Source organism: Rhinolophus ferrumequinum, chromosome 8, assembly GCF_004115265.2.
Source record: "Rhinolophus ferrumequinum isolate MPI-CBG mRhiFer1 chromosome 8, mRhiFer1_v1.p, whole genome shotgun sequence".
In the NCBI taxonomy this organism is placed as follows: domain Eukaryota; kingdom Metazoa; phylum Chordata; class Mammalia; order Chiroptera; family Rhinolophidae; genus Rhinolophus; species Rhinolophus ferrumequinum.
In genome coordinates, this window is record NC_046291.1 from 5,476,342 (window position 1) to 5,488,611 (window position 12,270).

General features: G+C 36.0%; 1 protein-coding gene across 5 annotated transcripts in view; it reads left to right on the forward strand.

The window, feature by feature from the left end:
- USP40 (ubiquitin specific peptidase 40) overlaps nucleotides 1-12,270 on the forward strand; it is a 71,161-nt gene that overhangs the window by 16,822 nt on the left and 42,069 nt on the right. For all 5 annotated transcript variants that reach the window (XM_033111904.1, XM_033111905.1, XM_033111906.1 and 2 more), the window contains 4 exons: nucleotides 3,185-3,280; nucleotides 4,928-5,035; nucleotides 8,109-8,409; nucleotides 11,306-11,387. In XM_033111904.1, coding sequence (XP_032967795.1) covers nucleotides 3,185-3,280; nucleotides 4,928-5,035; nucleotides 8,109-8,409; nucleotides 11,306-11,387 — 587 coding nt within the window. The remainder of the gene's footprint in view (nucleotides 1-3,184; nucleotides 3,281-4,927; nucleotides 5,036-8,108; nucleotides 8,410-11,305; nucleotides 11,388-12,270) is intronic.

Below are 12,270 nucleotides of genomic sequence, written 5' to 3' on the forward strand. Positions count from 1 at the left end.
CAGGTCTTCCTTTTGGGTTGTGTTTTCCTGGACATCTCTGCAGGTGTGTGTTCCTTTCTTCAGAATCGATTGACTCTTTCCTAGCAGGGCCAGGCTTTTCCTGGTTCTGTTAGGTGACTTGAGCGGGCAGGCAGGCATTCTCTCATTCTGCCCTGCGTCTCTATTCTTGAAGCTCTGTTACTGTATCAAGGTCTCCATCAAGGCTGACAGAACAATCAGAGGATTGTTTTCTGTCTGTGCTTGGTACATTTCCATATTCATGGTTTCAGAGGAAGCACCCTGTCTGTGATCTGTTTTCTTACTCTGTTCTTTAAGAATCAGTAGCTTTTCATCCCGAGCTGCGTGGTGTTCAAATGATGATGAGTGCTTTAAGAATTTCAGCTTCAGTAGGGCTTCCTGGGCGCTGCTTGTCTCTTTCCTGCCAGAATCCTGGGAGGTCTCTTGTGCCTGGAGACAGGATTCCGAATGTTCTCGTCAGAGCCAGGGCGTGTTCTTTCTGCTCAGAATTGGGTGAGTTCTTCCTTTTTGAGGAGCTGTTCCTGCATTCATGGGGTTCTTTAGTGGGTACCGTCTGCAAGAGTAAGTGTAATGACCAACCTCATGTAATTTTTCCCTGGGTGAAAGGCCACGTTTCAGCCTCGGTCTATCTAGAAGGTGAATCCTTTCTTGTAGGAGGCCATTAACTACTCAAAATGTGACTCGAGGTCTGGCTGCAAAGAGGAGCCTGATCTGTGCCTTCTGCTTCCTGCGGGGAAGGGGACTTGTGCTTCACTGACGGTTGGCATCACTTCTAATACCATCCCGTACATCTGAGGAAGTACGACAGAGAAGTCTTCACAACAGCTCCAGTAGGCAGCCCTGGGACTGATGCCGCTGGACCAGCCTGTCCCCACAAGGCCAGGGCTGGCCACTGGCAGAGTGGAGGAGGCCTGGGCCCCACCCATATGTCGCCTGCACCACTGTGTCAAATGCTGGGCAATGCCAGCCTGCCTTTCCCTTCCAGCCATTTTATAGTTTCTTGTTCCTTAATCATAAATGTCTTCAACTGTATTAAAGATACTATTTTATTATTCTATGTTTGATCATTGTAGTATCTAAAGTCCTTGTGGGTCTGATATGGATATCTGCTGATTCTGTTTCTTTGTGACTTTGAACTGTAGGCTTGGTTGGTCGGTTGGTTGGTTGGTTGGTTTTCTAAGAACATGATTTGCAGGACTAATTTGAGGCCTGAGTTGAAAGTACCTTCCTCCAAGAAAGGCATGTGTTTGTCTCTACCACATGCCTGGGTCACTTCCAACCCTTAACAACATTAAAATAAGATCTTGACTCAGTGGTTTTAGAGCCACGCAGCCACATGAGGACCTACTTGTGATTATAAATTATTAGAGGAAATGATTTCCCACCTTCATCTGGTGTTATGGTCACAGCAAGCCAGTTCCTTGTTCTTGATTGGAAAGTGGATTTTTTCCTAGGTCCTGCTTATATTGAGAGTGTAGCCCTTTCACACGTCTAGCTTTTTGCTGGAGTATCTATCTTGGTGGTGTAATGAAAATACATAGATTTGGTCTTTGTCCCGGGTCCCTGGCAGGCAGCTCCTTGGAATTTCCTGAGTGACAGGAAGAGGCAGGTCTTCTGTTGTTCATAATAAACCCTTTTCAGCTGCACCTGAGTTATGCTAATGAGGTGACTCTCGGTGCCTCTTAGATACCTTCTGGGTGAGTGCTGGTCCCCAGAGGAACCAACCACACAGTTGGAGGGTTGGAACTTTGAGCCCCAGACCCTGACCTGGGAAGGGGAGAGTCTGGAGATTCTGTCCCCCGGGCCAATGATTAGTCAGTCATGCCTATCAGTGAAACTTGGATAAAAACTCTGTGAAGCAAAGAGACTGTGGGAGCTTCTGGGTCGGTGAACACATCCATGTGCAGGGAGGGTGGTCACCCCGACTCCACGGGGCAGAGGCTCCTGCACTTAGCATCCTTCCAACAACGTTGCCCTGGCACCTTCCTCTCGCTCTTGATTTATATCCTTTAGAATAAATTGTAGTCCTGAATATAGTAAGCTCTTGAGTTCTGGGGACTGTTCCAGGAAATTATCAAACCTGGAGTGGGGGTTGTAGGAACCTAGAATGTGTATGGTTCAGCCAGGCAGAAGTGCAGGTAGCCTGGGGACCCCATCTGTGGCAAGTATCTGAAGTGGGGACAGTCTTGTGGGACTTGGTGAAGTTAGTGTCAGAATTGAATTAAATTGTAGGACGCCCAGATGGTGTCAGAGAGTTGGTTGTTCGGAAAATGAGTCATTCAACTCCCTACTTTAAGTAGGTCCTCAGGCTCAGTCTCTCAAACCCTGTCCTGTTCAAGCATCAGGGTGGAAGCTCTTTGTCAGCAAACTTGGGCAGCTAGAGATCTCAACTCCTTCCCTTTATTTCCATTCTACTTGTTCTCTGAGGATTTTCCCAATATCCTCTTGCTAGCTCAGTGCGTGTTTAAAAAGATGTTTTTGTTTTTTATGTTTTACTTTTGTTCAGCGTTTTTCATAATTTTACAGCAGGATGGTTATGTGTCATCTGCCATATTCTTCTATTATTTTTGTCTTGTGTTAATTATTTAGATCTATTTGAATTTATGGTTTTAAGCCAATTTAAAATGCTTTTGCTTGATGGAATGTATGAAAAATCATAAAACTATATCGGAAATTTTAACATGTTCAAAATAGAATGAAAACTTGGATGATCAGGAAATAGAAGGGAGTGTTTAAGCTGAGTTTGCAAAGATGGGTAGGATTTTATTACGGCAACACAGGTGAGTGATGATAAAAGAAAATGTTTTGAACTGAGTAATAATGAAAACACAACATACCAGAATTTGTAGAATGCAGCTAAAGTAGTGCTTAGTAGGGAAATGTTGCCACTGTGTGTATGTTGTGCTAGAAGCTTTACTTATATCACAGTCTTGATTTACAGATGAGGCCAGAGAGATTTAAAAAAAACTTGAATTTAAAATAATTCTGGAATTATTCAACCAGAGCTGGAATTGAAAACCAGGTCTAATTCCAAAGTATATACAAATTATGATGTTTTTATTGTTATTTCTCCATCTTGAAACCTCCGTAGCACAAGCATTCCTATTTTGTTAACTACCTTTTAAAAGATTAGTGATAGAAACTTTTTTATCGTTTTCTTTCCTAGGAGGAAAAAAGTAAACCAGATGTGAATTTGAAAGATCTTCAGAATGAAGGAGAGATTGATGATCCACTGATGATTCTAAAAGCAATTTTATTACAGGTAGAGAGAGCGCATGCGTGAGAGAATATGTATCAGATATAATAAATGAAATTTAGTTGGATGTGTGTATATATATATATATATATCAGATATATATATAAATGAAATTTAGTTGGTAGAACTTATATTGTTACTTTTCATAGTCTTTTTCCTTTGGACATTTTCTGCGTCTGTTTTTAAACAATTTTTTATTGGAGACTTTCTGGTTATAAAATAAATACCTATTCATGGTGGAAAACTTGAGAGAGAAAAAAGACTAGAAAATATAGAAAGAAAATCAAAAGTATAAATAAATAAACCAAATGCTCAGTCATTGTTAACACTTGGACCTGTATTCTCTGCATTCTGTTTTATATACATATATTGGGATTGGGTTACGGGATTTTTTGGTATTATTATGTCATTTTAAATAGAATTGGGATTTACTTTACATACTGTTTTGGAATTTACTGTTTTCCCATATTATCCTTTTAATGTCTGTAGGACCTGAAGTTGTGTCCCCTTTTTCATTCCTAATATTGGTTATACCTCTGTATTACCAAAAAATGTATACACATTTTACGAAAGGAAAAAACTTAATCTTTCTTAAAATTACACCGATGGTAACCACTTTGAGCACCTCGTGTAATTGCAGAAGACAAACGTGACTTGTATTCATCTTTTATTATCAGTATATATTGAGTATTACCATTTTAATACAGTTTTTTCGTTTCTTAAAATGTGTGTACATTGTTTTGGCACCTCTGTGTATGACTTTTAATGTTTGCTTACTACCCAGCTGTAAAGATGGTAGGTCTCCTTTCATTTACTCGTTCATTCTTAATAAACAATTTTTTCATAATTCTTTACTAGGGACCGAGACTGAGTCCTTTAAACTATATTGGCCTGTGGCCTCTGTATTAGTCTGCTGGGGCTGCCATAACAAAGCACCACAGACTGGGGGCTTAAAGCAACAGACACTTATTTTCCCTGGGTCTGGAGCCTGGGAGTCGTAGGTCAGGGTGTCGGCAGGTTTGGTCTCTTCTGGGGCCTCTTTCCTTGGCTTGTAGAGGACGACCTTACTGTGTCCTTCCATGACCTTCTCTCTGCGCGTGTCCACATTTCCTCTTAGGGACACCAGATAGACTGGAACAGGGCCCACCCTCATGGCCTTTTTAGCTTAATCACTTCTGAAAGGCCCTATCCAAAAATAGTCACAGTCCAAATTTCATGGCTTAGGGATTCATCATAATGAATTTTGTTGGGGGGAAACATTTCATCCTCTAACAGTCACTTCTTACTCCCTTTTAGAACTTGTTTATGCTTTGAAACATTCAGAAAAGACACTGATAATCCTTTTTTGCTCTTAAATCTTCTAAAAATCCCACCTAATAACAGAAATTCACCAAACCTCAGAATACTCTTTGGATATTGCTCTTTAAATGTTTAAACTTTGACACATGAAAAATGTCAAAATTCAAGTATGCTAAACTGAGGCTAATCTACTTTTTAAAAACCTTTTTATTTTGAAATAATTATGGTTAATCCACTACATGTTTGCTGTTAGAGCTACCTTTAGCTATATAATCCTGTTGGTCCGTTTGAACTCATAAAAGTTGCAGGTAGCTCATTAGATTTTCTTAAATGATTTTGTGTTTCTTTCCTAAGGAGGAGAATAATCTAATTCCTGTCGATCAGCTCGGCCAGAAACTCTTGAAAAAGATAGGGATATCTTGGAACAAGAAGTATAGAAAACAGCATGGACCACTGCGAAAGGTAATACATGACATTCTTACAGAAAGTCCCAATGCTAGGAAATTGTATCATGATCCCAGAGACATGAATTCTTTTGCGGAAGGAAATTTAAATTAGGTGAAAATAAAATTAGTATTTTTGCTTAATGGTTAGAATTCAGGTATTACTTATTAAGTATTTTATCATAGAATCAAGAAATAAGCAAAAAAACCGGGAGAGGGGGGTTAATCTCAACAGTAAAAAAATGTCACAAAGTTCATACCCTAAAACTTACAATTTGACTTATTGAAATGTCTTCAGGTATTCACCCGAATTTCGCTTGATCTTTCTTTTACACTCAGTTCTGGTAAACTTGGTGATCTGGTTTCCTTGGCTATAAGATTAGGTGCAAAAACTGGTACCGCCAGAAATAAGAGATTTGACTGAAAACAAGGAAAACAACAAAACACTTAGTAAATATTTTAGAGCTATTTCTTGCAGGAGGAAAGAGCTCACATAGGAGGTCAATAGTGTTGAAGTTCATCTTTTAATTAGGCCGCAGTTCATAAATGGATGTTAACTTTAATGCTCCTGAATTCATAGAAGGTTTTAAGGTTTTCATTTAAAAAGATTGTCTCAATGTTTCAATATTTTACTTTTAAGTATATTAGCTGTGCAGGGTTTTAAAAAAATACATAAATACCCTTTATAAGCTTAAGGATGTTAGCTTTTATTCATAGTTGACTGACCATTCCATTTTGAGATTGGATTTTAATATCAAATGCTGTTTGTTTCATATCTGTTGATATGATCACATGGCTTTTCTCTTATTCTGTTAGTGTGGTTAATTCTGTTGACTGATCTTTTTAATGTTAAGCAAATCTTACATTTCTGGGTTAAATCACACTTGGTCATGATATATTTTTAGGTATTGCTATGTTCATTTGGCTCATTTTATTAAAAACTTGTGTCTGTATTTATGTGAGCGAGATCCGTCTTTAATTTTCTTTTTTTGTCATGTCTGTCAGATTTTATTATCAGGGTTATACAGGACTTATAAAACAATTTGGGAAATATTTCCGTTTTTATAGTCTTAGAAAGAATTTCACTAAGATTGACTATTATTTCTTAAATGTTTGATGAAGCAGTTTAGACCTAGAACTTCTTTGTAATGTGGTTTTTAAGTTATAGTTTTAATTTTCTTGATTGTAGAGTTATTTAGGTTGTCTATTCTTGCATTATTTTGGAAAATTATATTTTTTAAGGAATTTATCCTTTTACCTATGGTGTCAAATTTATTGGCATAGGATTGTTCAAAATATCCTATATTATCTTTTTAGTGTCTGTGGGACTTGCCTTTTTTTCATTTCTGATGTTGATAATTTGTTTTTTCTCTCTTTTTTCCCACCAGTTTTGCTAGTGGCTCATCAAGTTTATTAAACTTTTCAAAAACTAACCTTTTGCCTTTGTTGATTTTCTCTGCTGCTCATCTGTTTTTATTTCATTGATTTCTGCTCTTGTTTTTAATTATTTCATTCTTTTTATCTTTGGGATTTAATTTGATCATCTTTTTTCTAGCTTCTTGGGTTGGTATCTCAGTTTTTTTTAAACTTTTCTTTTAATACATGCTTTTAAATCTATAAATTTCCTTCTAAGCACTATTTAGCTGCATCTACATTTGACATGTTTTCATTGTCATTTAGTTCAAAATATTTTGTAGTTTCTTTGATTCTTCCTTTGATCCATGAGTTTTTTTGGAAGTGTGTTGCTTAATTTCCAAATATTTGGTGAATTTCTAGTTACCTTTTTGTTATATCTGTAAAGTGATTTCTAATGAATTCCATTGTACTTTGAGAACATGCTCTTTGTTCTTTTGAATTTGAGACTTGTTTCATGCCTCTGCTTGAACTCTCCTCCACCTTGCACTGCTACCACCTGGGCAGTGGTGGATTAATGTACCACTCACTCTAGTTTGCTTCCTTGTTTTGAAGTATTGCATGCATTTCCTCCACTTTATGCCTGCTTTTGGTTACTCTCCAAACAGTTGTTTTCATTGTTTTGTCTAGAGTTTATTATTTTTATTAGGAGGGTTAGTTCAATAAAAGTTCTCTGCCTAAAAGTTCATCTTCAACTATCAAAGAAAAAATAGGCTATACAGAAAGTTCATTACTCAAAGGTTTCAAATTGTTGATATTTTATTGTACTTAAAACAAATCAGCTGCAAAACTATTTTACCATCTGTTATACGCAATGTTGACAATATGTCTTTGTGTCATATGCCCTGTGCCCTTCTATTTATGATAAAAATAATACTTTTGATTAGAAGGTTGGTATTACCATAGATTAGTTCTTTCCAAGAGACAATATTCATCTTTCCCTAATGATTGATGAGCTCAGTGAATGTTACATATACCTCAAGTGCTTTTCCATGTAAAGCAAATTTATGCTGAGAGAAAAGGAGGAGATGCAAGGCCCCATGGAGACTAGAGAATGAGAGGAGAGGGGTTTAGGGGATGGAGAGGGGGATAGGCAGTGGGAGGGAACCTTTTTTTTCTACCTAATCCTTTAGCTAAAAGAACCTAAGAGTTTTGGGGATTATTACTTAAGCCTTTCCATGCTTTGATTTCCTGAGCTAGCCTGTCAACTTCCAGGACAGACAACATTCAATTTAGCTAACATTAAACAATAATTTCGGCTTATAATTACTACCTTATCCCGACAGAATTTGTCTGAGTCACTGGTTTTGAAATTACCTTCTATAGTGCTTCACTGTGTGATTTTGTTTTGTGCTTTGTTTAGCTTGCTTTAAAAACATTTCACAACTGTTTGTTCTACCTAATGTTTCAGTAAAGCACTTTTTAAAAGCAGTGTTATTGAGGTGTAACTCAAATATTTTTAGAATGTGGCATGGCAACTTTTTCTCTTGATATAACTATTAGACTATTTAGCAGAGAGAACTCCGACTTTCATTAAATGTTTTATTATGGCCTAAATGGCCAAAAACAAAAGTGAAGTTAAAATAGCTAATCACAGAAAGGAAGATGATGTTTTTTTTAATCATGTCTAATTTTTAAAAACTTTATTAACCTAGTATTTGTTTTTTGTTTCTGTCTAGTTCTTACAGCTTCATTCTCAGCTATTTCTGCTCAGTTCAGATGAAAGTACAGTTAGTCTATTGAAGAACTGTTCTCTGCAGGCTGAGTTCAGTGTCCAAAGGAATGATCCGGAAGTTTTCAAGACACTTACTTCAGAATCCCCAGGATTAAATGATAGGACCTCCTGTCCTCACTGGTTTGATATAAATGATTCCAAAGTCCAACCCATCAAGGAAAAGGATATTGAACAGCAATTTCAGGGCAAAGAAAGTGCCTACATGTTGTTTTACCGGAAATCCCAGTTGCAGAGACCCCCTGAAGGTATGGAAAGAGAATGTTCCTGTTTGTTTCAGTTGATGATTAGAAGATAGATATTAAATACTGTTTGAATTGCTACTCTTTTTAAAGGAGGTTTACCCTTGGAACATTTTTAAATATTTTTAAGCTAGCAGTAATAAATACATGATGCCAGAAGGAATCCAACAGTCTATCATTTTTTTAAGACTATATATTTCTATTTAATATTTAACCCCCTTTAATATTATGAGGTCATTGTCAGATTTTCAAAATTGGATTTTCTTGGATGACATAGTGTTTTCTTACTGTGTGGGCAAGTCTTTGTGTATCCTTAGGCGTGGCTCTGTCATTCAGCCATGTTTTGCCTTTGAGTTGTAAGTGGCCTTGGTCTTACTTTCATATGTTCCATTTTATTTTTGTTTCCTTTCCCTCAAGGTAATGTTTTCTCTGAGCAATTGAAATATCTTTGAAGCACTTTTTGTTGAACCTTCTGGGAGAGTTAATACTATGGTGGTTAAACATTGAGACCCACAATGATAAGTTTTTGAATTGAAGCCACTCACATGAATCAGTCTGTAAGACTTTTTGATCACTTCCCAAAGTCTACTCAAAAGTAAAAAGAATTAACTAGGAAAGCTCTGTAGATTGAGATATGTCTGTGATTAAAGATGAGGATACTGTTCTTAGAGAAGGAGAATAGTGATCATTTTTGTAAAGAATCAGAAAGCAGTTAATAATTTGCATGTGAGTCCAAGGAAATTAACTTACTGGATCTGAAACAGTTACATAACTATTTTGTTAACCAGAAAGGGCTCTGTATTTTCCTGAGGGGGAAAAAAGATACAGTCACTATTCTGATAAATATATTGCCAAGCAGAATTCACAGTTATAAACATACATATTAACAGAAAGAGAGAGTCTTCAGATAGAGTGTTGTCTTTTTCGTTAAACTGAATTGTATACATAATTGGAATATGTACTAAATGACAGTTTTCTAATTGAAGAAAAGAATTAGTAGCTTAAGATTTTTAAACACGTACAACTAACTAGGTTGTATGACTTTTATACCTCCAAGCTGTAGAGGAAGTGCCAACTATTAAAAACCAGATTAGTAGTAATATTTAACTTGGAAAAGAGTGTCATCTCATTGTGGTTTCAATTCACGTTTCTGTTACGGGTTAGGTTGAAAAAAAAATTTTTTTTTTTTGCAGTTTATTTGTTGTTCTATTTCTTCTTTTGTATATTGCTCACTTATATGCTTTTCCCAATTTACTACTGAGGACAGGAATTGAAGAAAAGTCCAGCCAAAATCTTGATGGACTTTTTTGGGAGATAAAGGAATGGGACTTGACAAAATGATTGTAAAATTTACCCAAAGAGCTAAGTTAGTGAAAATTGAAGAAGGGACTACTGAAAGGAAATTTGCACTATCAGTCAAGTCACACTGACAAGCTATAGCAATTAAGACAGTGTGGTGCTAAGGCAAAAAGGTGGGGGGACCATTGAAATGGAGCCATAAGCCCAGAACTAGATCTGTTTTTTAGATTTTAATTCGTGATGAGGTAGCTTTTCAGATAAGCAGAGAAAAAGTGAGTTAATAAATACAACTGGGAAGTTGGTTAGTAGTTAATCACTTGAGTTTACTCTTTACAATTATACTAATCACTTGAATGAAATTATAGCTCTGAATGTTCATGTAAAAAAGGAAACTTAAAGTGTATAAAATGTAAATGTTTTTCTGATCTTAAGGTAGAGAAGACTTTCTAAGCTTAAAAGCAAAGAAAGAAAAAAGGAAAAGTGATATAAACCTTGAACAATATTAAGAGGCAAATGATAAGCTAGTGGGAAACAATAAAATATATGGCAAATACAGTTCCCCTATCTGTAGAGTGCTCTTACATATATTCCATTGTCCTCAGTAGTAAATTGGGAAAAGCATATAAGTGAGCAATGTACAAAAGAAGAAATAGAACAAATAAACTGCAAAAAAAAAAAAAATTTTTTTTTCAACCTAACCCGTAACAGAAACGTGAATTGAAACCACAATGAGATGACACTCTTTTCCAAGTTAAATATTACTACTAATCTGGTTTTTAATAGTTGGCACTTCCTCTACAGCTTGGAGGTATAAAAGTCACAACCTATTTAGTTGTATGTGTTTAAAAATCTTAAGCCACTAATTCTGCTTCTGCAAATTTGTCTTGAAATAATCAGAGCTGTGTATAAATATTTATGTTCAAAGATGTGTTACCCGCATTATTTTATAATAATGACTAATGGAAATCAACTAAATGTCTAACAGAAAAAGATTGGCTAGATTAGTTATGCTATTTATAGAATGGACTACATTGCAGTCATTTAAAGCTTTGGAAAAATAACAATATATGAAATGAAAAAGCATATTACAAATTTGTTGAATATAATCTCATTTTGTAGCAAATTTAATTGCTTTAAAGAAGTGTGTGTGTACATACACAAGACACATTGTGTAGGTATAGAAAAAAGAGCAGACGTATATAAATATCAAATTTTAGCAATATCTCTTAAGGTAGTGGGATTACATGTAATATCTGTTTCTGTTACATTTTGAAAAATAATTTTCATAATTTTTACAGTGACCAGTTATTACATTTGTTACAGGAAGAAAATAGTGGGTGTTTTTTTAAGAAAGCATATTTAAAGAGAGTTGAAGAAATGGAATTCTTCTAGCTTGGCTTAAAGAACTGTTTCCCTTTCATTTGTGCTAATGTGTTCATTTTTCAGATGGAAAACAGAGATCCCAGGAAAATTAGTATTCACATAGATAGTTAATCGAAGCTTTTCCAGCTCCCAGCTCAGTCTTTTCTAGTTGCCCATGCTACCTCTTCAGCAACCAGATTTCATTCAGTCAGCACAAATTAATGAAACGTTTTGTTCACAGCTCGAGCTAATCCAAGATACAGGGTTCCATGTCATTTGCTAAATGAAATGGATGCAGCCAACATTGAACTGCAAAGAAAAAGGTAATTTTAACTTTTAGAGTTTGAATGGTTTTTCTGCAGAATGAGGATCTAATTTAGGTCTTAAGTATTCAATAATGAAAATTAAAAAGGAAAAAAGTCAACTAGTTAATGCCAGTATCTTTCACTGCTGAATTTTTATAGTGAAAGTATCTTTTACTTTGAAATTATCCTTACCTGAGAGTGAATGGAATAGTGATACATAAATGGCCGTTGCTCAGTGGGGATTGAAGCCTAAGAAAACTAGAGAAATAGGTGAGCACAAGTTGAACTAAATGAATTGTATTCTGGCCTGGGTTATTCCCTTGGTACAAAGAGAACCTGCATGAAAATCACCCCTCCTATTTCAGTATTTGTGGAGAAATGGCATGTAGTGACAAAAGACCAGAGGTGGGCAAAAGGAAGGAAATGTGGATTATACAAACTGTTACGCTTAACATCAACTGTAGGCAAAAACCTATAGTGGATTATTAAATATTAAAGGGATGGTTAATGAGAACTTAATGATCTCAGCTTTCTCTTTTGAGGTCTAACCTTGGACCCTAAAGAACTGGTTCTTTATGTGCTCTCTGACATAGTTGGTGGGGTATTGGTTTCCGGAAATGGATGTTCCATGGTCTTTTTGTGGATCCAAGCGGCTGGTTATGTAGCAGGGATGCGTTCAACATTTTTATCACTGACTTGAAGCTGGGGTGGCGAAATGGCAGGTAGATTGAATGGCAAACCAAGATTGAAGGAAGTCTCAACAAAAATCAAGACACTGAAAATATGAAAACAGAGTGAAATATCTTAAGCATGAAAAATAATCTGCACGAGTGGTATGGATTAGCAGGTATAAAAAAAAAAACACATCACAACCAACCTAAAATATTTTGTCAGCCAGCAC